This window comes from Hypanus sabinus, chromosome 22, assembly GCF_030144855.1.
Source record: "Hypanus sabinus isolate sHypSab1 chromosome 22, sHypSab1.hap1, whole genome shotgun sequence".
In the NCBI taxonomy this organism is placed as follows: domain Eukaryota; kingdom Metazoa; phylum Chordata; class Chondrichthyes; order Myliobatiformes; family Dasyatidae; genus Hypanus; species Hypanus sabinus.
The window spans coordinates 18778741-18801767 of record NC_082727.1 but is presented as its reverse complement, the minus strand read 5'-3'; the positions used below and the strand labels follow the sequence as shown (position 1 = coordinate 18801767).

The 23027-nt window shown below is 44.7% G+C and overlaps 1 protein-coding gene across 3 annotated transcripts in view; it reads left to right on the top strand.

Annotated features, from left to right (window-relative positions):
* Positions 1-23027, top strand: part of poll (polymerase (DNA directed), lambda) — a 37754-nt gene that overhangs the window by 3453 nt on the left and 11274 nt on the right. For all 3 annotated transcript variants that reach the window (XM_059947195.1, XM_059947194.1, XM_059947193.1), the window contains exons 2-6: positions 1967-2121; positions 4762-5261; positions 6870-7178; positions 13797-13970; positions 17900-18028. In XM_059947195.1, the coding sequence (XP_059803178.1) occupies positions 2010-2121; positions 4762-5261; positions 6870-7178; positions 13797-13970; positions 17900-18028 (1224 nt within the window). In that variant the 5' untranslated portion in view covers positions 1967-2009. The remainder of the gene's footprint in view (positions 1-1966; positions 2122-4761; positions 5262-6869; positions 7179-13796; positions 13971-17899; positions 18029-23027) is intronic.

The window sequence follows — 23027 nt, the reverse complement described above, 5'->3', positions numbered from 1 at the left end:
GAACAATGTTGGCCCCTTGAGGAATGGATTGGGAGAAATTGTTATGGGAAACAGGGAAATGGCAACAGAATTTAATGCGTACTTTAGATCTGTCTTCACCAGGGAGGACACAAGCAATCTCCCAGATGTATGGATGGGCCAGGGTCATAAGATATCAGAGGAATTGAGACAGATTGACATTAGGAAAGAAACTGTGATGAGTAGACTGGTCGGACTGAAGGCTATTAAATCCCCGGGTCCAGATGGTCTGCATCCGAGGGTTCTAAAAGAGGTGGCTCAGGAAATTGCGGATGCATTGGTAATCATTTTCCAATGTTCCTTAGATTCAGGATCAGTTCCTGAAGATTGGAGAGTGGCTAATGTTATCCCACTTTTCAAGAAGAGAGGGAAGGAGAAAACAGAGAACTATCGCCCTGTTGGCCTAACGTCAGTCGTGGGGAAGATGCTTGAGTCCATTATTAAGGACGAAATAGTGGCACATCTTGATGGCAGTAATAGGATTAGGCTGAGCCAGCATGGATTTACCAAGGGCAAATCATGCTTGACTAATCTGTTGGAGTTTTTTGAGGGTGTAACAAGGATGTTAGATGAGGGTAAGCCAGTGGATGTTGTGTACCTAGATTTTCAGAAGGCATTCGATAAGGTGCCACATAGGAGATTGGTGAGTAAAATCAGAGCTCATGGCATTGGGGGCAGGGTTTCAACATGGATAGAAAACTGGTTGGCAGATAGAAAGCAAAGGGTAGCAGTGAATGGGTGTTTCTCGGACTGGCTGGAGGTGGCTAGTGGGGTACCACAGGGCTCTGTATTGGGACCACAGCTCTTTACAATTTATGTCAACGATTTAGATGAGGGCATTGAAAACTATATCAGCAAGTTTGCTGACGATACTAAAACGGGTGGCAGTGTGACATGCGAAGAGGACGTTAGGAGAATACAGGGAGACTTGGATAGGCTGGGGGAGTGGGCAGATACTTGGCAGATGTCATTCAATGTGAATAAATGTGAAGTTATCCACTTTGGAAGCTGGAACAAGAGGGCAGAGTATTGTCTGAACGGTGCAGAGTTAGGTAAGGGAGAAATGCAAAGAGACCTAGGAGTCCCAGTTCATCAGTCAATGAAGGTGAATGAGCAAGTGCAACAGGCAGTGAAGAGGGCAAATGGAATGTTGGCCTTTATTACAAGGGGAATTGAGTACAAGAGCAAGGATGTCCTTTTGCATTTGTACAGGGCCCTGGTGAGACCACGCCTGGAATATTGTGTACAGTTTTGGTCTCCAGGTTTAAGGAAGGACATTCTGGCAATTGAGGAAGTGCAGATTCACTAGGTTGATTCCTGGGACTGGGTATTGATAGTGAATGATCAGCCATGATCTCAGAATGGCGGTGCAGACTCGAGGGGCCGAACGGTCTACTTCTGCACCTATTGTCTATTGTCTATTCACGACCTTGAATGGAAATCCTGCAAAAAGTAGTGGATATGGTCCTCCCCACCATTGAGCAAATTTATAAGAAGATGCTGTTGGAGGAAAGCATCATCCATCCACAAGGACCCCCACCATCCAGGCCATGCTCTCTTCTCCCAGCTGCCTTCAAGAGCCTCAGGACCCACACCAACAGTTATTACCTCTCAACCATCAGGCTCTTGAACCAGGGGGAGATCTTCACTCAGCTTTACTCATCCCAACACTCAACTATTCCTACGACCTATGGACTCACTTTCAAGGACTCTGCATCTCATATTAACAGTATTTATTGTTTATTTATTAATATTTTGGGGGGTTTTTTTGCTACTTGTGTTTGCACTGTTTGGTGTCTTATGCACGTTGGTTGGTTGTCTTGTGTGTGGTTTTTCATTGATTCTATTGTGGTTCTTTATATTTACTGTGAATGCCCACAAGCAAATTGATCTTGTGAGGAGAACAGGTACTGATTCAAGTGTGTTTTCCTTGTGAATCGTCGAACAGGTGGGTGGACCGCTAGCCCTGGCAATCAACTGGCGTGCTGTGCATGGAGCCTCAGGGGATTGTAAAGGCATTTCGAAAGGTGAAACGAGGCCAGGAGATCCACTCAACCACAGCAGGGACACCCCAGAAAAAGGCAAAGCCAGAGGAAGTCAAAGGTAGGCTAACTGTGATCTTCACCTCAAGACATAGGAGCAGAAGTAAGCCATTCAGCCCATCGAGTCTGCTCTGTCATTCGATCTTGCCTAATTTATTTTCCCAACCAACAGTTTATCCCTGTAACCTTTGACACCCTTGCTAATCAAGTACCTATCAACCTCTGCTTTAAAAATGCCTTATGACTTGTCTTCCACAGCTGTCTGTGGCAATGAATTTCACAGATTCACCACCCTCTGGCTAAAGAAGTTCCTCCTCATCTGTTCTAAAGAGACGTCCTTCTATTCTGAATCTTTCTATTTTGAGGCTATGCCTGACTCTCCCACTACTGGGAACAACTTCTGCATGTCATTCAATATTCAATATCCACACCCCTACTGTGTGAACTTTAAAACCACTGTAAACTAGAGATTGTGTGTATTTATTATAGACTATTTTTGCCACAGCTCTGTTTATATTGTGCACAAACTGGCTACCGTATTTTGTTATACCGCTGTATTAACATAATTTAGAATACGTGCTGTTCTGTTTTGCAACTTTTAGAGGAGCTTGAAGTGCTGTGATCTGCAGAGTTACAGAGCTAAGTACTGAGAACAGATTATCAGATTAAAGATTATCTGCATTTGTCGTATGTACATCGAAATATCTGTGTCATTTGCGTCAACTACCAACACAATACCGGGATGTGCTGGGTCAGCCCACAAGTCTCTTCTGACTGCCATGATAGCAAGTCCACAATTTACTGACCCTAACCCAAATGTGTTTGGAAGCAGAGCACCCACAGGAATGCACATTGTCACTGGGAGAACGTGCAAATTCCATACAGACAGCAGTGGGTGATGTAAAGTGTTACACTACCTTGCCACCTGGCACTGACGCAAAAGGCTTGTTGTAAATTCTCTGTCTGTGAGTCAACAAGTTAATACTTTTCTCGTTCTTATCGACCTCAATTCGGTCATCCATGTTCTCAGTTAAGAAGCTGTACTCAACCTGCCGCTGAATTTTTGTTTGGTAATGTTCGATCATCTTTTTTTACACCTGATGCCTGGAGCAATGTGGGAGCTTTTCATTGGTGATTCACTGCAGAGTCTGATCTACTGGACAAGTAAGAATCACTGGACCTAAGCTTACCGGGCATCAGAAAGCAGCAGATGCCTTCAGCCTGTTCAGGTTATTGTGCCTGTGCTGTCCCTGAGAAAGTCATCTATTCAAGTATACAGTCTTCCAAAAGCAACACACAAAATGCTGGAGGAATTCAGCAAGTCAGGCAATCTGTATGAAGGATCTCATCCCAAAAAAACTTGTCAGTTAGCACAACGCTTGGCAGAGCCAATGACCCCGGTTCAATTAAAACTGCTGTCTTTAAGGAGTTCCTCCAAATGCTCCAGTTTCACCTCACATTCAAAGACGTACAGGTTAAGGTTGGTAAGTTGTGGGTGTGCCGTGTTGGCACTGGATGCATGGCGACACTTGAGGGCTGTCCTCAGACAGTGTTGGTCGTTGATGCGAATGACATATTTTACTGCATGTTTCGATTCACATATGACAAATAAAGCTAAGCTTTAGTATTTAGAACTTCAGCTTTTATCTTCCTCCTGTCTGACCTGCTGAGGCCCTCCAGTATGTAGTGTGCATGGCTCAAGGTCTGCAGAACCTCCTGCATCAATCTTTCAAAGTGTGCTTTTTGTTTAATTGCTTATGGCATGTGGCATCACTGGCAAACTGGCATCTGCTACTGTCCCTGTCTACGCTTGATCAGAACGGCTCAGAAATGCATGGCACGCCTGGCAGGGCAGGCTCCTTCCTCAGAACTGGGAAAGTGAAAAACAACCGTGTTTTCAGCTGCAAAGTGGGTGAGGGGGGCTGGGAAACAAAGTCAAAGTAGAATTTGTTATTGAAGTATGTGTATGCTACCGTTTACTACTTTAAGATTCATTTTCTTGCAGGTTCAGTTACAAATGCAGATTTTGTTCCTGAAGACACTAATAAGCCAGATGCATTTCTGTATCTTTCAGTAGTTTTGTGATCATGCTAGTTCTTTATTCCCGATTTATTTAAATTCCCTGGCTGCTGTGGTGGGATTTGAACTGATTCTTGATCATCAGTGCCAACCTCTGAATAGGAGGCCCACCAAGCTGAATACATACAGTCCTTCTCTGCCCAGCCGCTCACCCGGTTTCACCTGTCACCTGCCAGCTTGTAATCCTTCCTTGCCCCTCACTTACATATGCTGGCTCCTGCCCCCTTGCTTTCTAGTCCTGATGAAAGGTCTCGGCCTGAAATGTTGACTGTTCTATTCCCCTCCATAGATGCTGCCTGATGCTCCAGCACTTTGTGTGTGTTGCTCAAGATTTCCAGCATCTGCAGAATATCTTGTTTATAATCTGACTCCACTATCCTTTTGAGTAGCTTGGTCCAGGTAGTAACAACTCTGGGTGAGGGAAGCCAAGCTGGAGTGGCATTTTCTGCCTTCTCTTCTCATGGCCTCTGATCACTGGCCCAATCACTTGCTACACTGGTTACCCCTGTCCTTTCAGGTCCACAACTACTGCTATCCCAGCTCACTGCAAATGTTGTCAGCGCCTCTCACACAGTACGACTGGGTTTTTACAGTCCTTGCTGCCTTTCTTGCCTCTCTGCAGAGCAGTGGCTGAGTGGAGTGACAGCATATATCGTCCAGGCGGGGATCGGAAAGACCCGGGCAGAAATCTTTCAGAAGCAGATCAGACAGAACGGTGGCGAGGTCCTCCTGGCCTTCAGCCCAGCAGTGACTCACGTGATCGTGGAAGATGGGATGGACTGTGACCGAGCCCTGCGCCTCCTGAAGCGTGAGGTGCGGCCTCCCGGTGCCCATGTGTTGCGCTCCGTCTGGCTCAGCTCGTGTATCTCAGAGCGGAGGCTTCTGAGCCCCTCGGGCTTCAGCATCTTCACCCCAGATGACCGTCAGCTGCTGGAACAGCAGGACCGTCCTCAGAGATCAGGGGATGAAGACCTGCAAGGGAACAAGTGTACCGAGGTGAACAAGCCGTCTTCACTGTTGCCGGATGCGAACAACACAAGGCCAAAGGAGCCTCTAGTTGAGCACCAGCAAGGTATTACCACCAAAGAAAATGTGGAACCATTTCAGGACTCTGCAGCCCAGGTAATGTAACCCACTTCCTACCTCTTCCGCCCCAACTATCACTGGTGCCTTCTATTGGATCTGGAGTATAGGATTGGTGCAGGGGGCAGGGTTTCAGATTTCTGGATCATTGCCATCGCTTATGGGAAAGGTATGACCTGTACTTAAAGGACAGGATACACCTGAACTCGAGGGGGATCAATATCCTTGTGGGTAGGTTTGCTAGAGCTGTTGGGAAGGATTTAAGCTAATTCGGTAGAGAGATACAGACGTCGAAACAGTACCTGGGATGTGGTATACAAATTACAATGAGAGATAGAAAAGACTTTTAAAAGAGCAATGTTACAATAGTCATGGGGGATTTCAATATGCAGGTAGATTGGGAAAATCAGGTTAGTGCTGGATCCCAAGAAAACCCACTGGAGAAAGGCAATTCTGGATTGGATGTTGTGTAATGAACCAGATTTGATTAGGGAGCTTAAGGTAAAAGAACCCTTTGGGGTCAGTGATCAAATTCACCCTGCAGTTTGAGAGAGAGAACATAAAGTCAGATGTGTCAGTATTACAGTGTAAAGGGGATTACAGAGGCATGAGAGAGGACCTGGTCAAAGTTAATTGGAAGGGGGAACCAGCAAGGATGAAGGGAGAACAGCAATGGCTGGAGTTTCTGGGGACAATTTGGAGAGCGCAGGATTGATACATCACAAAGATGAAAATGGTATTCTAAAGGGAGGATGAGACAACTGTGACTGACAAGGGAAGCTAAAAGGTAAAGAGGCGCATATAATATAACAAAAGTAGTGGGAAGTTAAAGGTTTGGGAAGCTTTTAAAAACCAGCAGAAAGCATCTAACAAAGCCATAAGGAGAGAAAAGATGAAATATGGAAACCTAGCCAATAAAATAAAACAAGATAATAGAAGCTTTTTCAGATATGTAAAGAGTAAAAGAGAGGCAGGAGTGGAAATCAGACTGCTGGAAAATGACACTGGATGGGTAGTAATGGAGAACGATAAAATGATGGACAAGCTTAATATGTGTTTTACGTCAGTCTTCACTATGGAAGACGTGAACAGTATGCCAGAAATTCAAGAACGTCAGGGGGCAGAAGTGAGTGCAGTTGCTACTATTAAGGACAAGGTGCTTGAGAAGCTGAAAGTAGATAAGTCAGCTGGACAACACCAAGGGCTCTGAAAGAAGTGGCTGATATATTGTGGAGACATTAGTAATGATCTTTAAATAATCACTACAGAAGTGTATGAGGAGCCTTTGATAGCTCTGGGTTTGTACTTGCTGGAGTTTAGAAGAATGAGGAGGGATCTCGTTGAAACGTATGGAATATTGAGAGGTGTAGATGGTGTGGGCGCAGAGAGGATGTTTCCTATAGTGGTGGAACCTGGGACCAGAGAGCAAAGCCTCAGAATAGAGGGACTCCATTTAGAATACAGATGAGGAGAGATTTCTTCAGCCATGATGGAACAGCAGAGCAGACTCAATGGGCCAAGTTTCCTAATTCTGCTTCTGCATCTTATGATCTTATATTTCCAGCATCTGCGGAATCGCTTGTGTTTATGCTGTGCTGTGCTGTTCTATGTTCTAATACATTGAACCCCTCTGGAATGTCTCCTCAGTTCCCCAACGCTGACAGCAGCAGTGATTCTGAGGATGATGGTGTCTCCCAGCTTGATCTGCGGGCTCTGATCTCCGGGGACAGGCGTCCAGCTGCCAGCCCCGAACTCCGAGAACAGGGCGTGAGCAAGAAATGGGTGTGTTCTCAGTCATCGGAAAGCAAGAAGGTGAACCACAACAAGGCCATCACGGACAAGCTGAAAGTACTGGAGACTGCATACACACATCAGGGTGACAGATGGAGAGCACTGGGATATGGCAAGGCCATCAACGCTCTGAAGAGTTATCATAAACCAATCTCCTCCTATGAGGTAAGACCTCTTCCACAAAACATACTCAAGTTTCTAAAGATTTAATGATTGGAAAAAGGATCTAGTGCTTTCTCAGTGTATATGATGAATAAATCTGTTATAATCGATACCTGTACCCAGTTGTAAGCCCGAGAAGAGTTTATTTAATGATTGGCTTCATTTGTCAGATGTGGAATGTGTCATTTGCAACAATACAGCCTGAGGATGCGCTGGGGGCTGCCTGCAAGTGTTGTCATGTTTCCAGTGCCAACATAGCATGCCCATAACTTTTTAACCCTATGCTGTACGTCTTAAGAATGTAGGAGAAAACTGGAGCAGCAGGAGGAAACTCACACAGTCACGGGGAGAACATACAAACTCAGTGGTAATTGAAACCTAATCAGTGATCGCTGGCACTGTAAAGAGTTTCACTAACCATACTGCTGTCTGTGTGACAGGTTTACAACATGTATGGTAGGTTCTGTTACCATCTGCACATGTATATGTGTGGACAGGTGCAATGAAAAGCTTATTTGCAGCAGCATCACAGGCACATGACATCAGATAAGCAGCATTCACAAGGAAAGCATAAATTCAACATACTACACACAAAAGAACACCATTAGAATAACAAAAAAGTGAAGTGAACAACAAAAAAGTGACTCATTATAGTATAAAGAGTCGTTCACAGTGATTAAAATTGTGCAGGTTGGTTCAAGGACTGAATGGTTGAAGGAAAGTAGTTGTTGTTCAACCTGGTGGTATGGGACTTAAAGATTCTGTACCTCCTGCCTGATACTGTGAGAAGAACGTGGTAACCTATCTTAATGACTATTGTGCACTAGCATTTACATCCACTGTGATGAAGTGCTTTGAGAAGCTGGTGATAAAACATCCCAACTTCTGCCTGAGAAGTGACTTGGATCCTCTCCAGTTTGCCTACTATCACAAAAGGTCAACTGCAGATGCCATTTCATTGACTCTTCACTCATTTGTGGATACATACAAACGCTCACTCAATGTCAGCAAGACCAAGGAGATAATTATAGACTTCAGGAGGAGGAAACCAGAGGTCCATGGACTAACAGTCCCCATCAGAGCATCAGATATGAAGAGGGTCAGCAACTTTGAATTCCTTGATGTTATCATTTCAGAGGATCTGTCCTAGGTCCAGCATGTAAGCGCTATTACAAAGAAAACATGGCAGCACCTCTACTTTCCAAGAAGTTTGCAAAGATTTGGCATGTCATCTAAAACTTTGACAAACTTGTATAGATGTATGGTGGAGAGAGTATATTGACTGGTGGCATCATGGCCTACTATGGAAACACCAAAATCCTCGTTCAGAAAATCCTTCAACACAGATAAGGCCCTCTTCGCCATTAAGTACTCTTACACAGAGCGTTGTCACAGGAAAGCAGTAGCCATCATCAAGGACCCCACCATCCAGGCCATGTTCTCTTCTCGCTACTACCATCGGGACGAAGGTACAGGAGCCTCAGGACCAGAATCACCAGGTTCAGGAACAGTTACTACCTCTCAACCGTCAGGCTCCTGAACCAAAGGGGATAACTTCACTCAACTTCAGTTACCCCGTCACTGAACTACACCCTCAACTGAAGGACTCACTTTCAAGGATTCTTCATTTCATTCTCAATATTTATGTTCATTTATTTTTTTATTATGTTGTTTCCTTTTTCCTTTTATTTTGTATTTGCACAGTTTGTTTTTATTTTTTGCACGTTGGTTGTTGTCTGTCCTATTGGGTGTGGTCTATCACTGATTCTATTGCGTTCCTTTGTAATTACTGTGAATGCCCATGAGAAAATTAATCTCGGGGTTGTATATATGTACTTTGATAATAAAACTACTTTAAACTTTGAACTTTTGAACTTTGAAAATAGCATGGCCCAGATGGTGGGTATCTGTGCTGTTACAAGGGAATTTCTGTTTGAGGATAATGTTCTGACCAGACCTGGCAGGAAATAATGGAATCTGAAAAGAGGAAAATGTTCTGCAGATGCAGGAAACCTGAAAGAAAAACCAAAAGCACGAGCAAATATCAGCAGTTCGGGCAGCTCCTATAGAGAGAAAAACACAAGTAACATTTTAGACCAAAGACCCTATCTAGATTTAAGGGAAAAAAGAGAGGATAGAATAAAAGTGAAAGTTTGTGGGGCATCTGAAAGGATTAACCGAGGAAAGGGCTGATGCTCTAAAGAAAGATACTGCCTCAATTCTAAATTAAGCCACTAGCCTCTTCCTTCAGTTTGTTTTTATCTATTCATTCACAGGATCTCTCACCCTATTACAGAGTCCAGTGGTTTTTCTCGCCAATCACACCGAAATAAGATCCTGATGGCATGAATATCAATTTCTCCTTCCAGCAAAAATAGTTTTCTTTCCCTTCCCCCTTCTCCTATTCCCCACCCTAGTCTCTTACCTCTCCTCACCTGACTATCACGTCCCCTTGGGACCCCTCCTCCTCCCCTTTCTCCAGTGGCCCACTCTCCTCTCCTATCAGATTCCTTCCTCTCCAGCCCTTTACCTCCCCACCCACCTGGCTTCACATCACCTTCTAACTACCCTCCTTCCGCTCCCCCCAGCTTTTTATTCTTTCTTGTTTTGAAGAAGACACCATGTTTCTAAGGTAATCTGCTGGACTGAAGATAATTTCCAATTAAGAAGTTATTTGTGAGATGTTCTTTGGTTGGCTATAACATGCAGGTTTGTGAATGTTGGGGTTGATGCCTGCCTGAAGTGATTTGAGCTCATTGCTGATTGAGAACAAAGAATCATAAATTATTGACTGTCTCTTGATGGGAAGAGGGCAATAAATGGATGCTGGCTTGGAGCAGAGCCAATAACAAGGTGTTAAAGGACAGACACGTGGCCTGTGGCCAATGACACTGGAATGCAATATTTGAATTGATAAGGAATGGATATAAAAGTGGATGCTTCGTGTGTGTTGATAGCAGTAACTTCAAAGAGTAACTATCGTAAATACAAGTGTAATCAACCCTGTGTGAAACATGTGGTAAGTGAATCGGGAAAACAAGTAATGCCTGGCCAGAATAAACTGGCCCAGGTAATACCTTTGCTATTCTTTGACTATTCAAGTGAGTCAGGGATGCCTAGCAAGTGTGCACACAAGGTATTTAGTGTATGAATTCACATTCTTCTTAGTTTAAACAGTAAAGGTACTTGTCAGTAAACAACAGATCTCTCTGTGCCTCACTAATCATCGTTGTAAGTAGTAAGTATTTTTTTTTAACAGTATATTACCTCCTGAATGCCAGGGTACTGGAATCTTGGATTGAGTCCTCAGCATGTTTAAGTGGGAGGGTGAGCAGCTAGAGGTCATGGTCCATTTAGATACCAATGACGTAGGTAGGAAGACGGACAAAGTTCTGCAAAGTGAGTTCAGGGAGTTAGGTCCTAAGTTAAAGGATAGGACCTTCTGGTCTGTAATCTCAGGATTACTACCTGTGCTACATGCTACTGGAGCCAGAAATAGGAAGATCATACAGTTTAATATGTGGCAAAGGAGTTGATGTAGGACGGAGGGCATCAGATTTTTGGATTATTGGGCTCCCTTCCAGGGAAGGTGGGACCTGTACGGAGGAGATTGGTGGTCGGCGTGGCACGACGATCCGGAAGGGTCTGTTCCTCGCCGTATCTTAATAAATAAATAAAATAAACAAAAGGCAGATGCGCTCAGGTTGAGTCAGGCTTGGTTGCAGGAGGCAGCTCAGAATTCCAGGGTTGCGTTGTTTTAGACACAATACTACGAGAAGGATGGCATTACTAGGCAGGGAAAATGTCATGGTAGTGCTCAGTCAAGATAGACCGGAGAACTCGTCTAGTGAGTCTTTAAGGGTGGAACTGAGGAACAAGAAAGCTATGACCACGTTAATGGGGTATGTTATAGACACCCAAAGGTCCACGGGACTTAAAGAAGCAAATCTGTAGAGAGATCACAGATTGTTGCAAGAAACACAAGGTTGTGATGGTAGGTGATTTTAATCTTCCGCATATTGACTGGGAGTCCCATACTGTGTTCAGGAAAATTTCCTTAATCAGTACATAGAAGTTTCAATGAGAGAGCGTGCAATACTTGATCTTCTATTAGGGAGTGAGACAGGGTGGGTGACACTTTGCATCGTAATGCCATTAATTTCAAGGTAATTATGGAAAAGGATGGGTCGAGACCTCGATTTAAGATTCTAAATTGGAGAAATTTTGATGGTATCAGAAGGGAACTGGCAAGTGTGGATTGGGACGAGTTGTTTCCTGGCGAAGGCGTACTTGGTAAGTGGGAGGCTCTCAAAAGTGAGATTTTGAGAATACAGAGCTTGTATGTGTCTGTCAGAATAAAAGGCAAGGATAATAGGTTTAAGGAATCTTGGTTTTCAAGAGATGTTGAGGCCCTGGTTAAGTAAAATAAAGGAGGGGCATAGCAGGTATAGGCAGGTAGAAACAAATGAAGTGTGTATTGAGTATAAGAAATGCAAGAGAACATTTAAGAAAGAAATCAGGAAGACTAAAAGAAGGTATAAGGTTGCTCTAGCAGACAAGGCGAAGGAGAATCCTAAGGGATTCTATAGATATGTTAAGAGCAAAAGGATAGCAAGGGTCAAAAATGGTCCTCTGGAAGACCAGTGTGGTAATCCATGTGTGGAGCTAAACGAGCTGCAGGAGATCTTATTTGGATTTTTTTGCATCTGTATTTATTCGGGGAAATAGACACCGAGTCTATAGAAGTGAGACAAAGCAGCAGCGAAATCCTGGACTACAGGTTACACAGGAGGATGTATTTGTTCTCTTGAGGCAAATTAGGGTGAACAAATCCCCAGGGCCTGACCAGGTGTTCCCTCAGACCCTGAGAGAGGCAAGTGTAGAAATTGAAGTGGCGCGAGCAGAGATATTTAAGTCATCCTTAGCGACAGGTACTGGAGGTTAGCTAATGTTGTTTTGCTGTCAGCTCTAAGAATAAACCAGGAAATTGTAGGCTGGTGAGCCATACATCAGTAGTGGGGAAGTTATTAGAAGATATTCTAAGGGACTGGATATATGAGTATTTGGATAGATGAGGACTCATTAGGGATAGTCGGCTTTATGTGTGGTGGATTTTGTCTAACCAATCTTCGAAGAAGCTGCCTGGAAAGTTGATGAAGGCAAAGCAGTGGATGTTGTCTACAGGGAGTATAACAAAGCATTAGACAAGGTCCCACGTAGGAGGTTGATCAAGAAGGCGCAGTTGTTGGACATTCAAGATGAGGTAGTAAATTGGATTGGACAATGGCTTTGCAGAAGAAGCCAGAGAGTGGCAGTAAATGGTTTGCTTCACTGACTGGAGGCCTGTGACTGCTGGAGTGCTGCAGTGATTGGTGCTGGGTCCACTGTTGTTTGTCATCTACATCAATGATCTGGATGATAATGTGGTTAACTGAATCATCAAATTTGCGGATGACACCAAGATTGGGTGTGTAGTGGGCAGTGAGGAAGACTATCAGAGCTTGCAGTGGAAAATGAACCAGCTGGGAAAATGAGGTAGAAAATGGCAGATGGAGTTTAATACAGTCACGTCTGAGGTATAGCACTTTGGGAGGACCAACCTGGAACAACCTGAGGGGTGCAGTAGAACAAAGATCCATAATTCATGGAAAGTGATGTTACACGTAGATAGAGTCATAAAGAAAGCTTTTGACACATTGGCCTTCATAAATCAAAGTATTGAGTACAGGAGACAGGATGTTATGTTGAAGTTGTGTAAAATGTTGGTGGCGCCTAATTTGGAGTATTGTATATAAAGAAGATTGAAAGAGTGCAGAGAAAATTTACAAGGATGTTGCCGTGACTTGAGGACTTGAGTTATAGAGAAAGATTGAATAGGTTAGAACTTTATTCCCTCGAATATAGGAGATTGGGAGAAGGTATGATAGAGGTATACAAAATTATGAGGGTAAATGCAAGCAGGCTTTTTCTACTGAGGCTGGGTGAGATTCCAGTGAGTAAAGGATGAAAGGTGAAATGCTTAAGGGGAAAATGAGGGGTAACTTCTTTACTCAGAGGGCCCATGAGAGTGTGGAACAAGCTGCCAACACAAGTGATGCATGCAAGCTCGATTTCAACATTTAAGAGAGGTTTGGATAGGTACATGGATGGTAGGGGTATGGAAGACTGTGGTCCGGGTGCAGCTCAATGGGACGAGGAAGTTTAAATGGTTCAGCATGGACTAGATGGGCCAAAAGGCCTGTTTCTGAGCTGTTGTTTTCTATGACAATTCTCCTGTTGAGCTGACATCAAGCTTTCTCCTTTGCACTATATCCTGCTTTTGCGGTGGGAACCACAGGGGATCACTCTCCAGGCCAGCATTTATTGCCCGCTCCTATCAGCACCTGGTAAGGGGTAACTGTTTCAGTCCTAGTGATGAAGGTGTCCCCACAGTGCTGTTGAGGGACTGAACTCAGTACCTCACTGTGTTCACTGGATCTAAACACAGTTCCAGGATTTAGACTCAGTGATATGAAGGAGCAGTGAACTATTTATGATCTGCATCTTGTGTTTTTTTTTAATCTCATTTAAAATTCTGCCACTTGTGTGGTTTTGAGCCAGCCTTCCCCTTACTTTCCGTAGGAGGCCTGTCAGATCCCAGGAATCGGCAAGCGGATGGCCGAGAAGATTTGGGAGATCCTAGAAACTGGGCACCTGCGCAAGCTGGACTACATCAATGACAGCGTCTCTGTGCTGGAGGTTTTTGCCAACATCTGGGGGGCTGGTGTGAAGACAGCCCAGGTGTGGTACCAGCAGGTGGGTACTGGATTTCAGTGTTCCATGTTCAGCAAATGAGCTTATCGTCACTGTCTCGTGGCTCTCAAGTGCCTGTTCTGGCCAGGACTTCTCAATGGAGAGACATCGAATTATACCGAAAGCAACCCATGAATTATGTACAATCTCAGCACAGAGTCACGGCTTCTCAGTTATCAAGGCATAACAGGGCAGGAAAGTATGGTAGTGTAGTGGCTAGCATGACGCTATGACAGCGCCAACATCCCGGGTTCAATTCCACCACTGTCTGTAAGGAGTTCGTAGGTTCTCCCCGTTGCCGCATGGGTTTCCTCAGGGAATTCTGAGTTCTACCCCCATTCCCAAAATGTATAGGTTAGTAGTTGAATTGGTTACATGGCTGTAATTAGGGGGTGCATGCTCATTGGGCCAGAGGGGACTGTTAATCTGCTGAATCTCTAATAGAAATAGAAATAAAAGTTTTAAGAAACACGGGAGTAGTGCAGGAAAGTGACTCTGAGGTAAAAGATGTGCTGTGCAGTAGATTGCACGGGATCAGAATCAGTTTATTCAACCTGAAACTTGTTGATTTGTGGTCATAGGACAGTGTAAAGACATCAAGTTACTATAAGTTTCAAAAATAAATAAATAGTGCAGAAAAAAGGGAATAACTTGTGTTCATTGACCGTTTAGAATATGATAGCGGAGGGGAAGAAACATTGAGTGTGGGTCTACAGGCTCATGTATCTCCTCCCTGATTGTAGTAATGAGAGGATGTCCCAGACAGCGTGGGTCGTTTGTGATCGATGCTGCCTTCTTGAGGCACTGCCTTTTGAAGATGTCCTGGATGGTGGAGACAGTTGTGCCCGTGATGAGTCTACAACCCTCTGGAGCCTCTTTCAATCCCGTGCAGTGAGGCTTCCAGGCAGATGGTGATGCAGCCAGTCAGAATCTTCTCCACCGAATATCTATAGAAACTTGCAAGTCTTTCATGGCATCTCCTCAGGCTCAGAAACCTCATGGGAATCAGCCTTGGAGGCACTAATTTTGTGGTCTGATAATGCAGAAATTTCTCATCACCACTAGCTGGAGTTTTAGAGCAGGCATGACAGTGCATAAGTTAGTGCAACACTATTACAGTGCTAGTGCCCTGAGTTTAATTCCTGCCGCTTTCCGTAAGGAGTCTATTTCATCCAAGTGCTCCAGTTTCTTTAAGACCGTATGACATTGGAGCAGAATTAGGCCATACAGCCCATGGAGTCAGTTCCGCTGTTCAATCATACTTCTCCCTCAATCCAAAGATGTACCGGTTAGTAGGTTAATTGGTCACATGAGCATAATTGGGAAGTATGGACTCAATGGGCCGGAAAGGACCCTTTACTCTGCTGTATCTAGATAAATTTACAAAACATGTTGAAAACACTCATCAAGTCAGGCAGCACCTTTGGAAGAGGAAGCAGGATTGTTTAATGGGGAGGCTGTTGGTAAGTGAGAACAAGATTCTGTCAGACTTCCTGAAGGTGCTGTTGAAGTGCTGCGTTAAAACAAGGAAACAGAGAGCCATTAGCCTATCATGGTGACTCATCCATAGTCATCAGCGTCATTATATGCATGTCCTGTCCACGATATTCCCTCCAAATAATCCTGAATCCCACATTGACATCAGACTGAATAATTCCTTTCAGAGGACTTAGGAAGTTCTGAATAGTTCCCTAAATGGACTCTCGACCTCACAATCTACCTCTTCTACCTTAGTGTCTACCTGCACTGTACTTCACTTTCTCTGCAACTCTTTATTCTGGGTCTGGTATAGTTTTACCTTGTTCTACCTCAATGCACTGTGTAACGTTCATCTGTACGGACAGAATGCAAGTCAAGCTTTTCACTCTGCCTCAGTCCTTCATAATAATAACGTATTTATAGGGCACTTTTCATACAGATGATGTAGTTCAAAGTGCTTTACAGTGGAATAAAGTGCAAACACAAAAATAAATAAAAATTTAAAAAAAATGAAAATAAAAGACAAAAAAATGTATTGAATTGACTTTACTACTTACATCCTTCACATACATGAGGAGTAAAAGTCCTTTGGGCCCTTTTTACACGCCTGTCTTTGTAAATGTCCTGAATTGTGGGACGTTCACAACTACAGATGCGCTGGGCTGTCTGCACCACTCTCTGCAGAGTTCTGCGATTGAGGGTTCCCATACCAGGCAGTAATGCAGCCAGTCAGGATGCTCTCAATTGTGCCCCTGTAGAAAGTTCTTAGGATTTGGGGGCCCATACCAAACTTCTTCAACCGTCTGAGGTGAAAGAGGTGCTGTTGTGCTTTTTTCACCGCACAGTCGGCATGTAGAGATCACGTGAGATCCTCGGTGATGTGTAAGCCGAGGAACTTAAAGCTGTTCACCCTCTCAACCCCAGATCCACTGATGGTCAATAAGGGCTGGCCTGTCTCTATTTCTCCTGTAATCCACAACCAGCTCCTTTGTTTTTGCGACATTTTCTACGTCAGGGTGATGACTTCTTCTCTGTAGGCTGCCTCATTATTATTTGAGATTAGGCCAATCAGTGTAGTGTCATCAGCGAATTTAATCAGCAGATCGGAGCTGTGGGTAGCGACACAGTCATGGGTATACAGAGAGTAAAGGAGGGGGCTTAGGACACCGCCCTGAGGGGCTCCTCTTTTGAGGGAGCCCACCTTTACCACCTGCTGGTAATCTGACAGGAAGTCCAGCTACACAAGGCAGGGTGAAGGCCGAAGTCTCTGAGCTTCTTGTTCAGCCTGGATGGAACTATGGTGTTGAATGCTGAACTGTAGTCCAAGAACAGCATTCTCACATAAGCATCCTTCTCCAGATGTGTAAGTATGGTGTGTAGAGCTGTGGCTATTGCGTCATCTGTCGGTCAGTTGTGTCAGTAGGTGAATTGTAGGTAAATTGATGTTAGTTAAAAGCAAGGTTAAATAAATGGGTTTTGAGCTGGCATTTAAAACTGTCATCTGGCTGCATCTTAGGTTTTGAATCCACAATTTAGAAGTGTAGTTCAAAAGAGCTAACCTGATAATTATCTTTTGAGGAAATTGTTTAAATTTATGAAACCGGCAGAAAAAGTCTAAGAGCTTGAGCAGGGATAGAAAGCGAAAATGATGAGTCAATAAGTACATGTGATAATAATAAGCCAATTACCATGTACTGTAATTACCAATTACCCTACAGCTAGGCTTGGAACAGAATCATGGCAGCTCCTTTGCCTCAGCACCACTTTCCTTTCCCATTTATCTTCCTGATTCTCTTGATACCTATAGAACTCTACCTTGGATGTTTCATTGACTAACCCTCTCCAGTCTCCTTCGGTTCATCATCTGGATCGGGGGTTCCCAAGCTTTTCTTATGCCATGGACTGATACCATTAAGCAAGGTGTCCATGGACCCCAGATTAGAAACCAATGATCTAGATAAAGTGTAGAGTGGAGAGGATATTTCCATAGTAGGAGAGTCTAGGACCACAGGGCACAGCATCAGTATAGAAGGATGAATTTCTTTAGTCAGACGGTGGGGAATCTGTGGAATTCTTTGCCACAGGCAGCTGTGGAGGCCAAGTCCAAATATTTTTAAAAGAGGAGATTGATTGTTTCTTGATTAGTCAGAACATTAAAGGTTACAGGAAAAAGGGCATAAGACTTGGGTTGAGAGGGATAATAATCCAGCCATGATGGAATGGCAGAACAGGACAGGCTCGATGGGCTGAGTGGCCTAATTCTTTTCCTTTGTTTTATGGTCTTGTGGGTGAAGAGATTCTTCTGATATGAGACCGGAATGGTGACTCCTCACTTTGAAACTCTAACCTATTCGGGTTTCCACAGCCCACTCTGGGCTTTTAATCAAAGTTTCTCGTGAAAAGCAAAACCTTTCACTTATACTCTGCACAATTCATGTCGGTGTGTCTTCCAGGGCTTCAGAACTTTAGAGGACATTAAGACGAAAGCCACTCTCACCAGTCACCAGACAATTGGCCTCAAACACTACCATGATTTCCTGGATCGGATGCCCCGAGAAGAGGCTGCTGAGATCGAGAGCACTGTAAGTCCTTCTGTTTATGAGCATGTGAGTGTTTCGGGCGAGATGGGACTGCCAAACAAAGTCTTTCAGCTCAGCGCATTCCCTCATCTGAGCTAACCCCTGAAATGACTACCCACACATGCCCTCCCAACAAGTAGAATCATTGATAAGCTCTCCCTCTCGCCCTTTTGGGAGGGCTGATGGGGCATCTATCAACTCGTGGGAAAGGCATCAACCAGTACTACAGTCACTCCACTGTTCTGGGACTGGCCCTTCTCCCATCCTGGATCCTGTCACAGTGTTATCACCGAATAGGTGGACTCTAACAATTCGCCCTCATCTCCCAGTTGGAACTGCTGTTGGTCTATTACTGCCTCATGTACCGAGATACAGTGCACAGATTGCCTTGCATATACAGATCAGATCGTTATGTACCCACTGAGTTAGCATAAAGTAAAACTGAGAGAGCACTGTGCAGGTACACAATGAAGTGCAAGATCATTAGGAGGTAGATTGTGAGTCCGTGTTGCCATACACGAGATCTGTCCGAGAGTCTGATGACATTGGACAGAAGCTGTCCTTGAGCCTGCTGGTATGTGCTTTCAGGCTGTTCGACCTTCTGCCCGATGGGAGAGCGAATGTCCAGGGTGGGTGGGCTCCTTGCTTCTGCTGGCTGCCTTACCGAGACAGTGAGAAGTAAAGACAGACTCCATGGAGGGGAGGCTGGTTTCCATGATGTGTCCACTACTCTCTGCAGTCTCTTGTGGTCACAGGCAGAGCGGTTACCAGACCAAGCTGTAATCATCTGGGCAGAAAGTTTTCTATGCAGCATCAATTCAGTCTCACTTTATTTACTTGTGAACAAGGAGAACAATTCAGCCCCGTCTCCAAACTGTTCTGAGACTTCAGCTCAGAATAATCAATTTTATATAAATATTGACCCAACTTTCCAATTCTTTATTATTATTTTTATTATCCGAATATCAATCACAATACATTCTTCAGGTGATAGTAACCAATGGAAACTACATGTATATACCTTGGTGTTGGTAAAGTGATGTGTGTGCCTGCAATCCTTCATTTCAGTATCTTGCTGTGTGTGCATGTCCTTGGTCCTTTATTGCTGTTCACGTGGGAATTTATTCTCCTATTATGTACAGCTGCAGCTGGCTGCCCCCTTCACTTAACCCTTTCCCTGCTGCAGCTTCTGCAGCAGTACTGAAACTGTTCTTGTAGGGTCATATGTCATATGCTCCTCAGCCTCCTGAGATGATGGACCATTCCACCCTCCACTGGAGGGGCACACAATCCCTGTTACCCTCCACTGAGGGTTCCAGAGTCCCCAGCCCTCTCATCCCTCTGTCGCTCAATGATCTTGTCGAGCTTTCTGTGACGCTCTGTATCTCTCCTGATCCCTCCTCTGTAGGCTGCATGTTTGATACCCAGTGACGGGTGAAAAGAAATTTCCTCCCACTTGAAACTGGAAAGATTGATGGTCATCTCCACCATTGCTATGCTCATCATTGGATGAAACCTCAGCCACAACTTTTTCCAAAGGCCACTTTGACATTCTCTTGCCCTGAGCTCCTCTGAACTGTTGCTACCTTTATCTTAAATTGCACCAGCTCCTTGGGATCCTGATACAATAGACAGTAGGTGCAGGAGTAGGCCATTCAGCCCTTCTAGCCAGCACCACCATTCACTGTGATCATGGCTGGTCATACACAATCAGTACCCTGTTCCTGCCCTCTCCCCATATCCCTTGACCCCGCTATCTATAAGAGCTCTATCCAACTCTCTCTTGAATGCATCCAGAGACTTGGCCTCCTCTGCCTTCTGGGGCAGAGCATTCCACATATCCACCACTCTCTGGGTGAAAAAGTTTTTCCGCATCTCTGTTCTAAATGGCCTACCCCTTATTCTCAAACTATGGTTTCTAGTTCTGGACTCACCCATCAGTGGGAACATGCTTCCTGCCTCCAGCGTGTCCAGTCCCTTAATAATCTTATGTTTCAATCAATCCCCTCTCATCCTTCTAAATTCCAGTGTATACAAGCCCCGTCGCTCCAATCTTTCAACGTAGTCCCGCCATTCCGGGAATTAACCTTGTGAACCTATGTTGCACTCCCTCAATAGCAGGAATGTCCTTACTCAAGTTTGGAGACCAAAACTGCACACAATTCTCCAGGTGGGGTCTCACCAGGGCCCTGTATGGCTGCAGAAGGACCTCTTTACTCCAATACTCAATTCCCCTTGTTATAAAGGCCAGCATGCCATTAGCTTTCTTCACTGCCTGCTGTACCTGCATGCTTGCTTTCATTGACTGATGTACAAGAACTTAGATCTCATTGTACTTCCCCTTTTCCTAACTTGACACCACTCTGGTAGTGATCTGCCTTCCTGTTCTTGCCACCAAGTGGATAATCTCATATTTATCCACATTAAACTGCATCTGCCATACATTTGCCCACTCACCCAACCTGTCCAAGTCACCCTGCATTCTCATAACATCCTTCTGACTTTTCACACTGCCACCCAGCTTTGTGTCATCAGCAAATTTGCTAATGTTACTTTAATCCCTTCATTTAACTCATTAATGTATATTGTAAACAGCTGTGGTCCCAGCACCGAACATTGCAGTACCCTACTGGTCACAGCCTGCCATTCCGAAAGGGACCCGTTAATCACTACTCTTTGTTTCCTGTCAGCCAGCCAATTTTCAATCCATGTCAGTACTCTGCCCCCAATACCATGTGCCCTAATTTTGCCCACTAATCTCCTATGTGGGACTTTATCAAAAGCTTTCTGGAAGTCCAGGTACACTACATCCACTGGCTCTCTCTTGTCCATTTTCATAGTTACATCCTCAAAAAACTCCAGAAGATTAGTCAAGCATGATTTTCCCTTCATAAATTTGATAAGGTCCCACATAGAAGATTGGTGGGTAAAATCAAAGCTCAGGGCATCGGGGGGGGGGGAGGCATTGACATTGATAGAAAACTGGTTGGCAGATAGAAAGCAAAGGGTAGCGGTGAATGGGTGTTTCTCGGAATGGCAGGTGGTGACTAGTGGGGTGCCACAGGGCTCGGTATTGGGACCACAGCTGTTTACCATTTACGTTAACGATTTGGATGAAGGCATAAAAAATAACATCAGCAAATTTGCTGATGATACTAAGCTGTGTGGCAGTGTGGCATGTGATGAGGATGTTAGGAGAATTCAGGGTGACTTGGATAGGCTGGGTGAGTGGGCAGATACTTGGCAGATGACATTTAATGTGAATAAGTGTGAGGTTATCCATTTTGGGTGTAAGAACAGGAAAGCAGATTATTATCTGAGCGGTGTAGAGTTGGGTAAGGGAGAAATACAAAGAGATCTCGGAGTCCTTGTTCATCAGTCACTGAAGGTGAATGAGCAAGTGCAGCAGGCAGTGAAGAAGGCTAATGGAATGTTGGTCTTTATTACAAAGGGAATTGAGTACAAGAGCAAGGAAATCCTCTTGCATTTATACAGAGCCCTGGTGAGACCACACCTGGAGTATTGTGTACAGTTTTGGTCTCCAGGGTTAAGGAAAGACATCCTGGCTGTAGAGGAAGTGCAGCGTAGATTCACGAGGTTAATTCCTGGGATGTCTGGACTGTCCTACGCAGAAAGGTTAGAGGGACTGGGCTTGTACATGCTGGAATTAAGGAGATTGAGAGGGGATCTGATATAAGATTATTAAGGGATTGGACAAGATAGAGGCAGGAAATATGTTCCAGATGCTGGGAGAGTCCAGTACCAGAGGGCATGGTTTGAGAATAAGGGGCAAGTCATTTAGGACAGAGTTAAGGAAAAACTTCTTCTCCCAGAGAGTTGTGGGGGTCCGGAATGCACTGCCTAGGAAGGCAGTGGAGGCCAATTCTCTGGATGCTTTCAAGAAGAAGCTAGATAGGTATCTTATGGATAGGGGAATCAAGGGATTATGGGGACAAGGCAGGAACAGGGTATTGATAGTAATTGATCAGCCATGATCTCAGAATGGCGGTGCAGGCTTGAAGGGCCGAAAGGTCTACTTCTGCACCTATTGTCTATTGTCTAAATCCATGCTGACCGGGACTGATCCTTCTACTGCTGTCCAAATGTGTCGTAATTTCCTCTTTTATAATTGACTCCAGCATCTTCCCCATACGTCTGTGATCCAAAGGTTCTTCAGAATGACACAAAAAACCTGTTGCCTACGATGGTTTTATAAAGTTGTATAAGAGCAAAAATGAACAAAAGAGGAGCCCAAAGACAAAGGAAAAAGGTCACCTCATACTCGCTAGAGAAAACAAAAATTCCAGTGATATCTATTAACCTATAAAGTAGCCTGAATCAGGTGGCATGCCACCTGCTACTAAAAACTAAGAAGTTTCTAGAAAAAGCACAGAAGCAACTGCACTGTAACTACTGGGAATTCACTGAACAATTACATATGCTGTATGGAGGCTGTTATTCCTGTGTGGGGAATCAGATGGTAACCTTGCCGTTCCTTTAGCATTTTGTTTACTTTGCATGAGGCCGAGTTGCTGGCTCAATGCTCAACCCAACACAGATGGAAAGATTGTGAGGAGCCGGCCAGATTCAAACCCGGGACCACTCGCCTCGAAGTCCGGTGCAGGTGCCACTGCACCATCGGCCGGCTGTATCTGGGTGATTCAAGAGAGCATAGCAGAGTAAACTGCAAGAGGAGCAAATGAGGGGCCTAAGAGTCTGCTTCTGTGCTGCAGTTCTCCATGACTCTTTGATAGTCGATATGTTGAGTTCATCAGTACATTCTCCCCTGCGGAAAACTGAGCACGTCTGACCACACGTGATGCGTGCAGGAGCCAGCTCATAGCTGCCTCCTTCCACCACCAAGTGGCGAACGCAGGAAAACACTGCTCCAGCAAGCATGGGTGTGGGCGGACGTGCCTCCTGCCTCACAAGCCCCAGGTTGGGGATTGGTCAGCAGCCACTCCCCTGGCAGGGGTTTGCAAATCAATACAGACGCCCAGCA